The sequence below is a fragment of the Pezoporus flaviventris genome, unplaced genomic scaffold (genome assembly GCF_033815535.1).
Source record: "Pezoporus flaviventris isolate CSIRO_AGI_PZ_B2104156 unplaced genomic scaffold, CSIRO_AGI_Pfla_v1 ptg000078l, whole genome shotgun sequence".
In the NCBI taxonomy this organism is placed as follows: domain Eukaryota; kingdom Metazoa; phylum Chordata; class Aves; order Psittaciformes; family Psittacidae; genus Pezoporus; species Pezoporus flaviventris.
This window is the reverse complement of record NW_026892626.1, coordinates 11,540,790-11,558,201: the sequence shown is the minus strand read 5'-3', so window position 1 is coordinate 11,558,201 and position 17,412 is coordinate 11,540,790. Positions and strand designations below refer to the sequence as shown.

Below are 17,412 nucleotides of genomic sequence, written 5' to 3'. Positions count from 1 at the left end.
TGCGGATATACTGCATTGGTTTCAGTCAGCTTTGCACAGAGCCGAAACTGTCCTATCACATTCAATAACTGGTTAAAGAATGAGAAATCTTCTTTTATTTCCTTACAAAGCCCATTAGCAAAAAATTTAGATGCAGACTCTACCTCTGAGTTTGGAGTCTGCCTGATTAAAATAATTTCTCCTCCCTTTGTGATAACAACCCGCAATTGTTTAACACTCCTGTAGTACTTCTTTAATAAAGCCACTGGTAATAACAGCAAATTTACCAAAAGATTAATGTAAAATTACTGAATTTACTGCTACTTGGGGTGTCTTCTGTTATAAATGGAAATTGCAAGGAGACACCCTATTAGTTCCCCGGCAATGTGTATGTCAGTCACAACACCCTTTAGAAAAACGGGGAGAAATTGACTATGGATTCTTCTGTACAATAACGAGAAATTATTACAACATAACAATGTTTGTCAGATTAATTTGAAAGCAGAATTTGTTATGATTTAAGCTATGAAAAGAAAATGAGTTCTGAAAATACTTCTTTATGCCCTTTTCTTCTAAGAGCCTAATTTCTTGGAAGTACTTTAATCAGTGTAATCTGGTGTGACTTCATTAAGCCACCATTTCAAATAGATAGTCCAATATTTTTTTCTTGATCAGTAGTAGTAGATAAAATTACTAAACTTCTATTTCTTTAACTGCAGCACCAATGTCAAGCATGCGAATTTAAACACAGTAATACAAAAGCCAGCATACCACAGGTGAACAGTGTGTACTCCAGAAACAGAAAAAAAAAAGAAACTTAAATCTCCAGGACAAAAGAGTTACACTTGCTTTGCAGAAAAAGTTATAACCACCTTGTTAACAATGACTTTGTGCAGTTCATTTGGAAATATCTAAGAATAAAAAGCAATACTGACTAAAGCTATGTAAAAATCCTCAGCAAAAGCTGTTACCAACTTAATCATTCACATAAAGTAACAAATTTATACCCTTTTACAAGTTGAATTCCTGGGAGTTTTCTGTGGTTTAGAAGACCATCCAGTATGCTGTAACTTTGGACATTGTGTGGTTTATTTTTATAGTTCTCAGTTAGTAAATGCTGACTGTTGCAAAATAATACACTTAAGATTTTAAAATTGTTTTTTGATGAGTACAATATTTGGAAATTATGCAATGAATGTCAAAGCACTTCAGGAACATGGTATTGTCTCTGTCTGAATTGCTGCAAAGATTCACATTGACTCTACTGTCAGTAGGCCTGGACTTTTAACTTGGCCTAAATTTAAGGATATTCCCATAAACACGGAAGTCCAGACCTTGTAGTTTGGTTCATATGCGGATATCCTCGTGCTCACAGAGCTTTGATTATGTCAGCAAGGCTAGACATCAGCACTGATCTTGTGTGATTGGATTACTGGATTGAAGCTGCGATTTGTCCTACTGAAACCACTTCAAGTTACTTACACAGATAAATCCTACTATCAGATTTTTTTTTATTATTGATTACACTTTCTGAAATTAAAAAAGGAAACCCCAAAACCCCACAAAAACCTCGATTGCTTTCTCCACCTTTTCAATGGACTAGTACACTGTCTAGTTCTGCGTTACCAAGTTTACATAGGACTGGAAGGACAACAACTCTGGCGAAAAATAGTAAAAGTGTTATTTTCCTTTTCCGTGAAACATATGTAAAATACCTGTGATTTTTTATTTCCTGTGAATCCATTTCCAGGCCTTATTTAATGCCACCACCTCGTGGGATCAGAGATATTTGACAGAGTTCCTATTTATAAAGGAAAATCGGATCCCATTTATGTTGCCTCTTCTCTCAAGCCATAATTCACATCTTCTCATGTTTCTGGCAAAATGATCTATCAAAATTAAACCAGAATATGTTCAAAGCACTTTTTTTCTTGGTTGGTCTCTCTTCTTTATGTTGGGTTGAGAAAAGTCATCTTGGGTATGTCACTGTCTATCACAGCTAGAATATCTGCTAGGAAGCAGAAGTGCAGTTCCGAGGCAGATCGACTGCTGGATTTAACATGTGAGTAACAAAATTTACCAGAGGTATTTTTATTATAAAAGCATTCTTTTATAGTAACTATAGTAAAAATAGCAATATACGAAATGGAATCAAACCTTTGGACAGTGCTGTTTCAAGAACAGCCTTCAGAAAAAGCACTTCCTATGTTAGGAAAGAGAAACAGCTAAATAATCTGTTCAGGAACAGCAACAATGCCTAATGGATACTTTATGAAAATATACTAGAATTAAATGTAAAGTAGCAAAGATTGATGAACTGTCTGTAACAAAACATCCAGTGATGAAAATCTCGACAGCCTTCTAGGTTGCTGGCATTGGCAAGAAAGTAGTTCAGCTAAACAAAAGGAAATCAGAAGATACAGTTACAAACTGTGAACCAATGATTATGAACCAGTGAGAAAATGTGAGGAAGATCTCTGAAAATGATGTTTTGACAGTGACAACACAGACCAGACAGCTTTTATTTTGACCAACAGACTGTTGGGAACAAAAACTGTAGATCAGAGTGAAGGACTCCAGTCTGTACAGATGTTCTCACTCAGAAAGCAGCTAGAGGGACCGGAAAATAAATGAAGGCTGTCCAACTTTGAAAAAGGTTTGGATTTTCATTCTGTCTTGATAAGTAAATCCAGTTTTTGTTTTTTTCAGCCTGATAGAAAATTCAACATCTATAGACATGACCTAAAATGACAGATACCTGAAAATGCACAAGCAAGACCTTAGAAAGGTGCTATACAATATCATAAAAATATTTTTTGTTTTAAATGCTTTTATGTCAAAGAAGGGGAGCAAAGACCAGAAATTGGAAACATTGCTAGTATTCTAACTCTGGAGCAGGTCATACATGCTTGCAGGCAGCATGCAATACTTGGAATGCAAGGCTAAGATCTGAAAGGCGATTCAGTTATCTCTCCTGTAGAAAACATTTATTATTATTATTATTATGGAAAGCAAGACAGGATTACTGAGCTCAGAAGGGTTATTTGTGAATAACTTCCAGCTAAAGTGATTAAGGGCTTCAGCCACTAGCCAAAAAAAAAAAAAAGAGCATCAAAAACATCCTGCTTGTCATTGCTGCTGGCTTTTTGTTCAATGAGGTGAGCATTTGTCTTGTGTTGGTGTTGGTCCTCTGCCCTTGGCAATACTTCTAACAATGAATAATACTTGAATTCCAAAATGTGTGGGCTTTTTCTTTTTCCCTTTGAACTTTGTGCTTAAAGATAAGTATTTTGGTAAGTCTAGAAAATATTTGTGATAACAAATAGATGTAGTGCTCCCTAATGGTCAAGAGACTTACAACGTGCTTTTTACAAGCACGCCACAGTCCTTGATAACAAGAACCCCACCTAATATTTTATTTTTTAACTGAAGGTGAAGCACTGTATCTACTTTTAAAAAATCATCTCCTCAGAAAATGTGAAATGTGATTATCTTCAGCAGAATCTTTGATATTTGTGTTTAGCTAGAGGATTTTTTGGTTTGTTTTTTTTAACTTTTAAGCTGCCCTTTTATCTGCCAGGAAAGGCAAGAGCTAAGAAACACACTGAAGAGGAGAATGTTGTGATGTTTGTGATGCTAAAAGGTTCCTCTGGCAATCTCAGACTTGCATAGAGGAAATTTGAGCTCCTGTACAGATGAGCTGCTGTCATAGAATCCAGTAGTATGAGATAAACAAAGACAGACTACCACAGAGTCGTAGGCCACCACCTTGAATCTGACTTCAAAATGCTTCAAATCCTAAGCAGAAGAAATTTGGATAGTCATAGGCTGTCTATTCCTGACTTATTTTACAGAATTATTCTGAGTTCCTTGAAGCTCCCCATGTACTGCAGGCATCATGTCAATTTATATAAATACACATAAAACAACTGATAAACCATCTGAAAGTGATGACAACGTGAGTGATTAAGACTAGATCACATCACTGTGAGAGTAGGGTGGCTGGAACATCATGGGCAGCCAAAGAGATTAGAAACCATTACTTCAGTATGTACCCTGCAAATTCCAGAAGCAATGAGGAATCTAAAGTGAGAATCTACAGGATCTACAGCAGAGAGAGCATTGATAGCACTTTCTTAACTGTGAATGTCTAACCACATGCTGAAACTTCACAGACCTTACTGGATTACATTCTTTTCTCCTCCTGCCCTCCCCCCCCTCCTTTTTTTTTTTTTCTTTTCAAATGCTTGTTTTGAGGGAAAGATGCTCTCAGTATTCATCATTAGGAAAAGTAGACGTTCATTTTGTACTCAAGGTCTATCAGCCTTCTCTTCAGGATTGTCAATACCACTTCTTTTCAGAATAAATCCAGCACACACCAGTAATATACTTCCTCAAAATATAACACAGCATCAAGGGATGCTGAGATCAAACACAAACTGTAAGTTTATTATGTCTTTTGAGTCTAAAATCCAAAAGTCACGTGACAGCAATTTTCAGAAAAAATCTGAAAAGTGAGGGGTTTTAGTTTTTAGTATATTTTTTTAATGCTCATCATTAAGCAGAGGATACATGTATATTCCACTTCTTTAATTTGAATATTTTATTCAGCAAAACCAAGGTCTGGCCTATCTGTTAATACTAAGGTGGTTTTAACCCTGAAGAGAAACACCCAGGATGTTACCCTCACTTACCTAAGAGAGCTGCAGTTGTATGTATTTAGCATGGCTTGCTTTCCCCTTCTAAAATGAAACTTGGTTACAAGATCAGAGCTAGTTAGTTAGGAAATACCTTAGAATTATATTGAATGTGTCTGGATTGTTAAGGTGCGTAACTAAAAAACATGCAAGAAGAATGCCTATGAATGAACATAGGTGGCTAACATGATAAAGCTAGCCTAGAGCTCAGATGATGCATTTCCAAGGCCAAGCAAAAGGCATTTAGCCCTTTTATTCTCACCCAGGTTTTAAATTTGTTTGGTATTCAGTAAACACACATCTCCCAAATTGTATCTCTGGAAAAGCCACTCACTGACATCATATTGTCAGAAACAAGATCTCTTTAAGTAGAATCTAGAATTTATAAAGTGAAAAAATGGAATGAGAAGCAGCAAAACTAGCTCTGTTGTTGACCACAGACAAAAGATTTTTAAAAATACTTTTATTTCTGTTTTTAAATAGCTTGATAAAACTCATCAATTGGTACGCAAGAGTTCAACTGTAAACAGTTACAATACATTACCACTGTGTATAGATTTTGTACATTAACCTATTTGCAGTGACAATCCATAAGACAAGTCAAAGTCAGCATATTTATAAACTGAAATGCACTGTGCTAAGAAAAAACAATGCCTTTAACTGAAAATATGTAAAAGACTGATGTTTGACTCCCTCCTGTGGTGTAAGCGAGCAGCATCACCATTAACAGCTTCTGGTAGCTTAGGTAGCTCTCTATTATTCAAAAGTCTCTATTCACCTCATTAGAACAGATTTCAAGTTTACTATGGAAACTCCTCTCACAAGTTAAAAAGTGTTACAGTAAATTTCTAAAATACATATAAACTTGTAAACATCTTTCTCTGGAACAAAAAAAAAATGGTTTGTGCCAGCCTCCTCCATGTCCCACACTGCAATAAAAAAAAAACCAGGGCCAAAGACCAAGGCCATAGACTAAAATTGTTGTGCATGGGTAACATCACAGCTTACAGGAAGAATTAAGGGTCAGCATTTAAAATTAGTGTTAGTCACCAGCAGGTAGCAAAACCCATTTTCAAGGAAGTTCATGGAACACTCAACGTGATGAATCAAGCACTAAGCATTAGATTTACCTACTTTTAAGAACAAAAGCTTAAATTACATCTCGGTATTTTTATATTGGATAATACGCAGAATTGACTACAGACAGAAACTTAAAGAACACCAATACTGTCACAAGTTTGGGGTTTAACCATTTTTGCTATCTGGTTTATACAGATCTTCCACAAAGAAGGAAAAAGATTTGTGAAACAGATTATAATACTGAGATCACATGAATAAACTTCACCTTTTCAAGGCAGATATTCTTTCTGGAAGTCCCTCTGGCCATTTTCTGATTCTTTAGCTTTTAAATTTAATTCATTTTGAACAATGAAATAACCATCTGCTTGGTCTGGATCTTTTATCACGAGTTCCAGAAAGACTAAGATAATTGAGATTTCGGAATGCAATACAGGACTAATTTCAAAGTACACAACAGCAGGATTTACTTAGTGCAGGGTGGTAAAGGATAGCATTATTCTAGCACTTCTGTATTATTCTTGTTTTCACAGTATCAGCAGATTGATATCTATGTCCTAGTGTATTTGAGCTGATCATAAATATTAGTATTTTCAGATGCAGCAAGTTGTTTATTTGACATTGAATACTATTGAATGCAGCTTTTCCTTGATTGGAGGCTTTGCAATTTGAGATATCAAAAGTGGATTATTCACAAACAATTAAAAAAAAACCAAGTTTATTTTTCTCAGTTATTGACTGTGCATCACAGAAACAAGTGGCATAACACATTTTATTCTATGCACTCTTAGAAAAACAAAGTTCCAAAATACTAAGAATGTTTGTGAATTTTTTAGAAAGATACACCAATAATTAAAAAACAAGGAGTACTGAAGCTAGTGTAACTTGTTTAAGCTTTGACCTCAATGTATTTGATAAGCCCCAAATTCTAGCTGCAGTTTTCAGCTGACAAAGATACTACAAATTCAAATTAAATATTAGATTTCAATCAAAGAAGCTGTTTGGAAGGGAAAAAGCAGAAATGTCACATTGACCACCTGTTGCTCTGCCCAATGTACCACTTTTCATACACCCTAATGATAGACTACGGGTGCTTACATCTCTACGTGATTTCTGTCAATTTGTTATACACAATTAATTACAGGGAAGTGTTTCTGCAATGGAATAGCATATCAGTATATGCTTATGCTGAGAAATTATGGGGGAGGAAGAGAAGGAAAATACACATAAGAACAGACCATAAAGACAAAATGAACAACTTGACAGTAACATGGTATATTAGGAGAGTACATACATTCTTGCTTCTTCCAAAAATTCAGTGTGCATGCCTAGAATGAGGGGCGAGGGAGGAGCAAAGGAGAAAGAAAGCATCCTTTGGCCGAGTTTAAGAAAGTGCAGTTTTTACAGTCCTTAAAAACAAAACAAAACAACAATACCCCCCAAAAAAATCCAAACAACAAAAACCGAACACTGAAAAAGCAAAAGGTTAACAACTGTCTACAAATAAAACTGTCTCATACTCCATGACAATGCACACTATGATTTCCAAGGTTGCACTAGCTAATATCACACTAAGTACACCACCATCTCTACTGCATTTTGCATTGTAATGTCAGAAAGTAAAAAAGCATTTGCATAAGCATTCCAACATCATACTCTGATAAAACACTTTTTATCTACATGCAGAGCTCTGTGTGCACACATTTAGAAGTGTATTTTCTTTTTCAAAGCAGTACACCATATAGTAAACTGTCACACAAGTGTACATTTATGGGAAACTACTAGGCAATTCTCTAAATACTGGATATTTTCTTACTTAATTTTTTTTTTTCTAATGGCAGAAATAGAACACTCTGCTATGTAGTGCAGGAAGAATCTGGACACTGATGCATATTTTAGAAAGCATGAGTTGTTTAGCAGAACCCTGACATTTTGCTTAGAAATACCTCTTTCCAACACCAACAGTAGAGCAAGACAAGAGGGGAACTGGAAATATGAAGGCAACTCCCGGTTCAGTATAAAGGTCCTTTACCTCTCCTAAAAATGTTATTCTTCTGTACTGTAACAATCATCCAAGACAGTCTAACAGCACACTTCCTCAGAAAGCTCTCCACATCTCACTAATTGAAGCTATGACACTCCATACAAACTGGTTCTTAACTGAGACACCTTCCATCTTTTGAGATGAGTTAATATTAAAACACTTTTAGGAAGAGAACAGTGGCCTAAACCATACAGCGTTTGACTCATGTATAGTTTCAAAGGACTGCCATCCTGCTGGTTCACTATTCTCCCCCCAGACAGTAAAATCCATTTGAGTGTTGTCACCACCGGTCCAACAGCTCTATTAGTGCAAGAACAGTGCTTTCAATTTATGGCCTCCCAGAGCTTAAAGTGCAGTATATTATGTGAGATTTTAACATACCAAACTATCCTTTACTTGAATTTCAGAAGGAATGTTCAAGTTAGAAAGTTACCTTTTAGGTTTTAAGCAATAAAATTCAAGGCAAAGTACATAAACTATCTTAAAATGGATTAAATCCACTCACCTAAGGCTTATTCTTTGTAACTTATGTTTAATATACATACAATATCAATCATTTTGCTTAGCTGTACTGTATCTGTATTAAAGTAGCCCTGTAGTAAGTGATTAAAGGCCATTCAAAAGCAAATTTTGCTTAAAACAGGACTGTTTTAGTTGGACTGTAATAACGCAACGATTCAACATTCCAAGATCCTCTCCTGCACAGGCTTGTCATCAATAGAGACAACCCTTCACACCCTGCTGTACATGTGTTTAAGTTCTAGTTTACATGTAGTTTTGTTCCAGTCCCCCTTTAAAATCAGCACAAAGAACAGGGGCATTAAACACTGGATTCATGCTTTCACACCTTTAGCTACTCCTCTTGCCTGTTAACCTGACAATATCACCACCAAGTTTACGTACAGTAGAGCAGAGAATCTTCCAGGCCAGAGAATCTTCCAGGCCAAACTATTCAGCTGAACAAATAAGGTCTTGGGTAACAATTACAGGTACAGCCATGCTAGTCAGTTCTTTATACAGAACAGCATTCAGTTGTGGATCCATGACTGTGTTTGTATGCACCTTAAAAAAGCTGACTATACGGGAAAATGATATTTCTTTACCTGTATAGCTAGTTCTAGAGATCAGGATGCAATTGCACAATGTTTTCTTTAGCGATCAACCCATAGTAAACATGCTCCAACCCCTCACCACCTTCATTCCTCTACTCTCAGCTCTGCCAAGTGTTTTTTTGTTGTCTGTTGTATGCACAGCAGCTTAACGCTGTAAGTCAAATAAGCCAGACTTTTGGAGAAATGTCTTTGTTTCTGGGGTTTCAGATCCACATTGCTTCCGCAATCCTGATCCACAAACACTCATGTTAATACCACTACAAGGATGATAAGTTGCAGCAGTGGAGATGGGAGTGAATAGTATGAATGGCTTGACTAACAGGAAACTTGCTGTCAAAATAATTACTTACAATATGTAATCCATTATTATTTTGAGGTTTTTTGTAATTTTGCAACAGGTAATGATGAGGTTAAGTCTAGAAGTTAAACAATTAATAAAAGTATACACGAGGGGAAAAGTTACTTTTATATTAATATAAATGGCTTTTTCTCTCTTCTGACATCCAGAAGAAAAGCCAACCAATGGTACAATTAAAACACAACATACCATTTAACATAAGAAGTAGCGTATCTTACTTTCAGGACTCAAATAAGTTTAAAAAAATCCAACATTTCTCTCCATAACACTCATAACCAGGATCTCCTCTTCATCATCAAGGACTCTGTGCAAACACCACATTAGATACTCTACTGGATTTCCAGGTGAATTCAGTTCAAAATAAATGCAACATCACTTACTCTCTTTCCAAAAGGAAGCAAGCTAGCTAGCAAAAAGGATACTTGGTGTGTGAATCACTGGCATGACTTTACCCTACATTAAGTCCTTACTTTTAACTCAAGAGTGAAGGATGAGCTGAAAATGCATCCTAACCATATCAAACCCTCGCTCCTTAGGTAAGCCCACCTACACCAACTCTTTTATTGAGAATTTTGGAAACAAGAGTTCAAAGTCTGACCTACTGCACAATGACCTTCTCCAACTACATGCTTGTGGAAGCCTATTCCTGCAATTCTTTTTCACAAGCTGCTCTATTGATTCCAACATTGTTCTCCATTCTTTGCCAAACCCTGTTGTCAGAAGTTTGTCCCAAAGCCAAAGTCAACAGGCCCAGAAATTATTACTGTGCTTCAGTGATAACAATCACTTTTTCAAGGAAAGAAAACATTCTTTTAAAAGTTGTTTATAGCGTCTATTGTCACGCAATAAAACTCATGAGATAGTTTAAATTAGAGCAGTACCATCCTCAAAAAGGAACACTGATGAGAATTATACTGTGTTGGAGATCACCCCCCCCACCCCCCCACCCCCAACAGCTTTCCAGTTTAAAGTATTTTAAGGACTGGTACATTAGATAGTGCTGGATTCAGAGAAGGAATTTAACTCTACCAGAAACAGTTTCAGTGGAAATGGTTGTAAATAGCAGCCAGAATACTCTGCTAATACAAACCCTAAAGAAAACAAAGGATCTGTGGTAAACAATCAGATTGGGTTCTAGTCTAGTGTTAATGGCAGACCTGCAGAAGTTGCAAAGAGTTTTGAGATTAACAAGTTCTTTCCACTCAGATGCAGATATAACCTACAAAAAAAAAAAGTCCCTATTTTTACAACAGCCAGTTTTACTAGCAATTACACAATATAATTTTTACTTCAGCTACTTCTCCCTGAAACTCACTGTAACCTTTTCTCCGTTAGTTTTCTATTAATGTTAAAAATAGTAACTATTAAAATCTAGTACTTTTTTACCTTCACTACTGCATACCAGAGACCTGATAGTGCAAAAGCTAGCACCCAAATTACTAGCTGTATGATGTGAAGACTGTTAGTCACATATTGTATATTTGAAAGCATTTGCTTGTATCCAAGTATTTGCTCTGAAGATACAAGGTTTAAGTAACAAAGGAAAAAACATGCTTTCTCATTGTTTAGAAGTCCCATAACATATTCATTCAGTGGAGCAAGTCGGATAGAACAGAGATCAGGAATTCCACCAAGACCGAACTCTTTAAGAAATGCAAGCTGCAATTCATTCTCTTTGCTACTGCTCATTCCTAATTCCAGAATCTGCGCATTTTTATTAGACTGCAAATTTCCCAGCCAGAAGTGTGCAAAACATACAAAGTTGTCTCCTGGACAGCATGACCCGAAGTCTCCAGCAAAACTACAGGCTTCCTCAAACCAGCCTGGTACTGAAATATTGTTAATATCAAGGCTGTCTTTCCCAGAAGAAAAAAACAGATGAAATGAATCCTTCCAAGGAGCAGCAGCTGCACTTGAGGTCTTCCCTGCTGATTCACTCCAACCCAGAGGCATTTCCTTGCCAGTAGAAAGCAGAGGTATAGTGTTGAAGAGAGAACAATTCCTGGTGTTAAAATAAAATAACTCATGTAAACTGCTACTGGGATTTTGAGAACTGTTCAACACGGAATGCGCATGTGTCAGGTGAAGCGCTGCCTTGTGATGACCTGGGCCACTGTAATGAACTCGTTTCTGGTGCAAGTCTTCTTTCTTCATAGTCCTAGAGAAGATGAGCACAGCTTTGCTGTCTCACGACAGGCTGAACTAGAAGAGCATGACTGTCTCTAGTTGCAAGCAGCACACCAAGTCACAAGTCAGTGGATCTCAATATGGACCTAAAGAGAAAGAATGCAGGAAGTTATTACATTGATATCCCAGTTTTTTGGTGCCCAGTACATGGAAAAATAATTAAAACAAAATATCTTTAACACAAAGAAAATAGCAGGTACAAAGTAACAGTAGCCCAAACAGGAGTCTTCTTACATGCTGCTTGGGCACATCCAGAGGGCTGGGAAGCATACCCAAATACAAACTTTATTCTGTAGTTTCAGTTTTATCTGCTACAAACTCTCTTTTGGTAACAGGCATCCAAGTGAGTCAGCAAATGAGCAGCTGGAGAGATTCACTCTGTAACTGTACCACTTTCCTCCACCAGCAGAAAGGCAGACTGTAACTGATTAGAAGTGTAACATTAAAGGCCAATATTAAAGCAATCTTTCTGCAAGCTGCAGTCAGACACACAACACTGGAACCAAACAACACACCATGCACAGCTTCCCAAAGGAACTGGTCAGACTGGCTGTACCGGCACAGTCAGAAGGTATTGGCTCTATTGTAGACAAATGCCAAGCCAATGTTCTTACAGGAGAACTATTAGGTACCAGATAACAAGCAAAGGCAAAGCATTTTCAGCCATCCAGGTTACTAAGCTATGTGTACAACTCAGCAGTCTGGCTCCATTTCAAGCTTCAGCACTGTAGGATGAGTCCCAGAAATAAAAATATGAGATGCCACATTTTGACCTCTTCCCATTTCAACTTACCTTTTAAAAGGCACAAACTGCAACCAGACTTGTCTTTCAGCACTTGGCCACTGGCCACATGTCAAAGCTTTCATTACAGCTATGTTTATGAGGACAAATAGTGTCCAGTCTTTGGCTGGAACAGATGTTTGCTCTGACAGCCCATAGTCTGGTTCTGTTGCCAGTTAAAAAGTAAAGCTTTTCGTTTCATCATGAAACCAATGAAACTTCAAACCCTACAAAGAGCATGAGCTCCTAATGCCTTTAGGTCAAAGCTGGTTTAGGCAGTTCAATGTCTTGTAGAGACAGGCTCAAGGCAGGAGACACAAATTAAATCTGAACTTTCATTTTCAAGCAATTATATTATTATTTAAATCTACCTCTATTTCTTCCCTGCTACAATTGTTCTTGGCTTAAAAAGAAACAAACTGATGAAGGAAATTATTTTCTTTGCTCCTTACAGGGTGTCAGGGATGTGCTATCGAGGTGCACAGTCTCACAGGTTACTACCGGTCTGCAAGTTAACGCTGAGTTAGCAACACGAGCGAACTCGAATGCTGCCCGTTTGGTGCTGGCGCCCGGAGCAGGCGGTGTAGCGGGACACTCGCACATACACCGCCCGCCGGGTGAGAGGACGCATCCCACGGCACCTGGCCGTTACCCGGGGGAAGCGACAGCGGCCGCCGCGGGGGTGGGGGAGTGCCGCTGCCAGAGGCGGCACCACCAGTTGAGGCCCGGGATCGAGCCCTCCCCCAGCCCCCGCCCACCTGCAGCCGCACGTTGAGCATCATGGAGGCGACGATGTAGAGGTAGGGGAAGTTGATGCGGAGCTTCCAGGCCAGGTCGAAGAAGATGAGCAGGGTCCTGGTCAGCCCCTTGCAGAACACGCCATAGGACCGGGCCGCGGCCGACTGCGAGAGCCTTGCAGCCAAGGCGGACAAAACCGCCGCCATATAACCCCTGCCGCGGCCGCGCCGCCCGGGCCCCGCGGCCCCCTGCCCGCGCCCGGCGCTGGGTGTCGCTAGTGGGGCGGAGCCCGGTGACGTGCTGCCGTGCGTACCCGCCGCACCGGGGCAGACGCGCTGACACCCCGCCCAGCTGCGCATGCCCAGAGGGGAAAGTGGGAGCAGCAGGCTGCGCCCTCTGGGGCGGAGCGCGGGCAGGGGCCGCTCCCCTCAGGGCTCTCAGCCTCGCAGGGCGCCGCGGGCTGGCTGCTCCGCTGTGGAGCCCAGCCCTGCAGTGTTGCAGTCGCCCGTGGAAAGATGCTGTGAGAGTCCTGAGCTCCGCTTTCATTTCAGGTAGCACCTCAGAGGGGGAGGGGACGCCCGATGGCTTGACCCGGGTGTGTGCTATAACCTGAACAACAAAACAATGGGCCATTGATATAACGATTTCTGGGTTTGGGAGGAGGTTTGTAATGTTTTTTTTTACAAAGGCTAAAGTGAATTTAAAATACACTGGTCAAGTACAGATTACATGTAAAGTTTCATCTCCCTCCCTCTTCCCCAAACTGTTCTATACCGTTTCCATTCAACCAACTTTTAATAACTAAAATAAAGCAGAAAAAGAAATACATTGCTCTAAACTCCTTGTAAAATTCCATCTTACTGCCACAGAATCAAGCAGGGGCACAGAGAAAGAATAATTCCAGAACAAAACCGGGCACCTGCCCAGATTTTTTCTGTGATCCTTTTGCCTATAATCCATTAGTAGCATAATAGAGTGGAAAATACTGGAAAACCCTGTGTGTCTAGAAACTGTAAATAGTTCAGTTAAAGAAACTACAGGCACTACCTTGTGCTCTTGGGAATGGGACTATTTTAAGGATAGAGGGTGTTTCCAGAACTTGCCCCTGCCTGGTGTCAGAAGGGGTAAAGCATGTTTTTACATGACAGAACCAGCCAGTGAAGCTATCCCTAATAGTTTTTAACCCCATCAAGTCTCTGGACAGACTTGAAGGAACACATCTGGATCTCAGGCCTTTAGATAGCTCCTTAGCATGAAAATCCCTGATCTACTTCCTTCAGACCCAGTTCTCCAGATATTGCAGGTCATTGCTGTAAGGTCAAGTAGGGCTGACTGAATTTCAGCTGTGGACTTAAATGTTCTCTTGGAGCTAAGATATCCTACTGATTCTTACAAAACAAAGCATCAATCACTCATTCAGATTTAAAAGGTTTCAAAAAGAGAAGTACCTCCAAACCTGGTTTCTCAAGAACTTGTCCATCTTCCACAGGGTATTCTAGAAAAAGCAAAACTCTTCAGACTCCTCTTTAGCCACAGACTTCTGTCAGTTCTTCTAATCACAGATGAAAGATCCTCTCTGACACCAGGATTGATCTGTCCATGATTTCCCATCTTCAATGTGCCTGGGTGTCTTGAGCCTACCTGTTACTATTCCAAAGAGGAAAAACGTCAGAGGACATGTTATCTGCACTGTTTTCATTATGGAGAACTTGAAAGAACAGCTCTCACTGTCCCCATGAGTTCATTCAAAAAGTATCCTTTGGGTTAATGTTACAGCAAGTTACAGAAAAAAAAAAGCCAGAAGCTATGAATATTTTCCATAAACTCCTAATTCCACAGTGTCCTAACGTGTGTCACAGTTTTTCAAAAACAGGTATAGTGCTGCCAGTGGAAAAGTAACGTACACAGCAGTCGTTTTACCACTGTGTGGTGTCCCCATCCTCCCTTCTACATCAGCTCAGCACATCTGGTTTGTGAAGACAGTGGAGATCTTTTTCCTCCTCATCTTAAGTTTTTAATAACCCTGTTAGTACTGGAGGCACAAGGAACTGAGGTGTGTCCAGGCCCTACACTGGAATTCCAAGGTAATTCAAATTCCCTATTTGGGAATTCCCTATTTTGGATCTCCCAAGGTAATTCAATATTCCCTATTCAAATTCCCCAATTCCGTTCCCTCCCTCTGTGAGTACTGAGACCATCTCCTCAACAGCTAAGCACAAATGCGATTTAGCTGCCTCATGATTAAATTGGAATGCAATGTGATACACAAAGGTTACATCAGGAAGCTGATTAACTTGTATCAGTAGATGTCTGCCAGATGCTCATCAGTTCTGGCTCATGTTGCACATTGAAACAGATGTGACACAGTATCAACTTTAAAATCTTCATAACCATGAATTACTTTTTACACTTGAATAGGCAATATAATTAATGAATTAGGTCATAATAACAGGTTAGCTTTAGTATTGATTTGGATCTAATTATTTAATTAAATAGTGAGATTGATAAAACACTCTTTAGCTTTCCAACAAAGAAAGTAGAGGATAATGCAACTGAATACCAATTGAAAAGATTCACCAGATTTTATCACATCCAGATCTGGAAATTAGCTAATTATTTTGACAGTGTAAACCTCAAAACCATCCCACACTTCCTCCTTTGGTTTCAGCTATGTAATGGTGGTAAATCAATTTACAATTTAGCCAGAAGTTGCAGAAGTGCAAAACTACTGACATGCCTTTTGTGGCTGATGGCTGCAGAGATCATTTTCCATCACTTTAATGCCATCTTCCCATTTTTGCTTCCTAACCCTGACTTGTTTGTCTCTGTTGCATCAGACAAGCACATCCTCATCTTTTCAAGTCTTTTCACGGTTTATTTTATTTTACCTAAAATTTCTTCTCAGGCATTCAAATATTCCTCTATTCAAAGAAAAAAAAAATTAATAAAAAATGAGTCAACATTGCTGAGTTGTTACATTTTAAAATGTCCTTGTAAGCTTTTTCAACATATATCCATTATATTTCAAAGTAGTTCCTTGGAGATTTATGCAAAGATTCCTCTGTTCTCCTTCAGGGCTCTTAACTTAACCATTCATCCAAAAGAACAAAGAACTGGGCCCTTGATGTGCCTACCACATAGACCACTATTACCTAATTGTGCTCCCCTGTCTGCTCTCCACTTGGGATAGATTTATTTTGGGAAGGGACCTCTCTTTGCTCTGGAGCGTGACAAAGAACAATTCTTACACTTGAAATCAGGTCTCCAGGGCTCTCTGTAAGAACTAATGACAACACAGATAAACTATGAGCATTTTGTATTTAAATGAGACAGAGCTTGGGGTTATTTATGCTTACACCTCTTTTTCTGGTGCTTTTTATATTCATTGCTATGTTTGCAAAAAATTATTGATAAAATGCTTGCAAAAGACTGAGATCGTAATAGTAACTTGAAAAAGGGGAAAAGCCGTAGACTTTAAACAATAAAACATTTTGTTCCCTTCAGTTCCTATGATCTTCTGTACCTTTTTGACTGGAAGATCAGTTTATGAAAAGCCAGACGGTTCCTAACAAACCCCTTCTCGTAAGCGGGTTTTTTTAGGACTGCAAGGAAACTTGTCACTAGCTATAGCAGGCTGTCTGCTGATGCCATGCTTGCCTTCCCCAGCAGTGATCTGCCTTGGCACTCTGGAATCCCAGGCACCCTTCAGAGAATGTATTGTCCCTGGTGACAAATGTGTTCACTTTATTCTTGGTTTGGGATGATGTCAAGCTTAGAGCCTCCTCTCTCCAAAATCTTTCAGAAAATTAAGTATATGACATACTTTTGATTCTAACAACAAGGTTTTGGCAAGTTACAGGTTGATACATGGAAGGCTATTGACAATATGAACAACTCTTGCAGAAGGTATTGAACACAGGCTGCACTTGAGAAGTGTTGGTAGCATAACACAGGCCATATTAAAAAGGCACAAGACCTCACTGGAACCAGTATTTTTTGTCTGTTTAATAAAGGCAGGATCTAACATTAAATCAAAGTACCAAGCTGCCTAAAGTATGCAGAAATAACAGTCACCCAACTGCATCTCTTGGTAAAACAGAAATAGGTGATTGACCAATGTCACCACTAACCTAGACTGTTTTACAAACAGGACATCTCTATATTTAGGAAATGGAGAATAAATCAAGCATCTTCTTTTGGGAAGTCTTTCACAGAAATAGCAGCTTATCAGTATACAGTCAGTTGGGGGGGGCAAGTAATTTGTGCTAAACTATTTTGTACTAATTTATGATATTTAGCCCTCTTACAAGTTCTTCAGAATTTCTACAATAGTTCCAGTGAGGAACTGATTCCAGAATATATCATCACTTTTTGACAATTGTCTTATTTCTGTAATAGACGGACCTTTCTTTGCCAAATGCTGACCGTGCTACATGAGA

The 17,412-nt window shown here is 38.8% G+C and overlaps 1 protein-coding gene and 1 long non-coding RNA gene across 3 annotated transcripts; one reads left to right on the top strand and one right to left on the bottom strand.

The window, feature by feature from the left end:
• Window positions 1–598: 598 nt before the first annotated feature.
• Window positions 599–11,104, top strand: LOC133279853 (uncharacterized). Of its 2 annotated transcripts, none has more exons than XR_009746993.1 (3): window positions 599–2,041; window positions 2,337–2,635; window positions 10,969–11,104. It is a non-coding gene; the product is annotated as an uncharacterized LOC133279853 (long non-coding RNA). The 2 variants fall into 2 exon arrangements; XR_009746992.1 differs by lacking the exon at window positions 10,969–11,104 and adding an exon at window positions 3,834–4,171 and having other exon boundaries at window positions 600–2,041.
• Window positions 5,124–13,267, bottom strand: LOC133279852 (small integral membrane protein 10-like protein 2A). Its single transcript, XM_061474029.1, has 2 exons — window positions 12,994–13,267; window positions 5,124–11,540 (listed from the first exon to the last, which is right to left on the bottom strand). The coding sequence occupies exons 1-2, from the start codon at window positions 13,177–13,179 to the stop codon at window positions 11,520–11,522; spliced, it is 207 nt and encodes a 68-aa protein (XP_061330013.1). The 5' UTR covers window positions 13,180–13,267; the 3' UTR covers window positions 5,124–11,519.
• Between the last annotated feature and the right edge of the window lie 4,145 nt (window positions 13,268–17,412).

Excerpts from the sequence above, each read along its gene's own strand:
- LOC133279852 (XM_061474029.1), bottom strand. The coding sequence starts at position 13,179 with ATGGCGGCGGTTTTGTCCGCCTTGGCTGCAAGGCTCTCGCAGTCGGCC. Across the intron at positions 11,541-12,993 it reads TGCTCAACGTGCGGCTGCAG|GTCCATATTGAGATCCACTG; the intron begins GTGGGCGGGGGC and ends CTTTCTCTTTAG.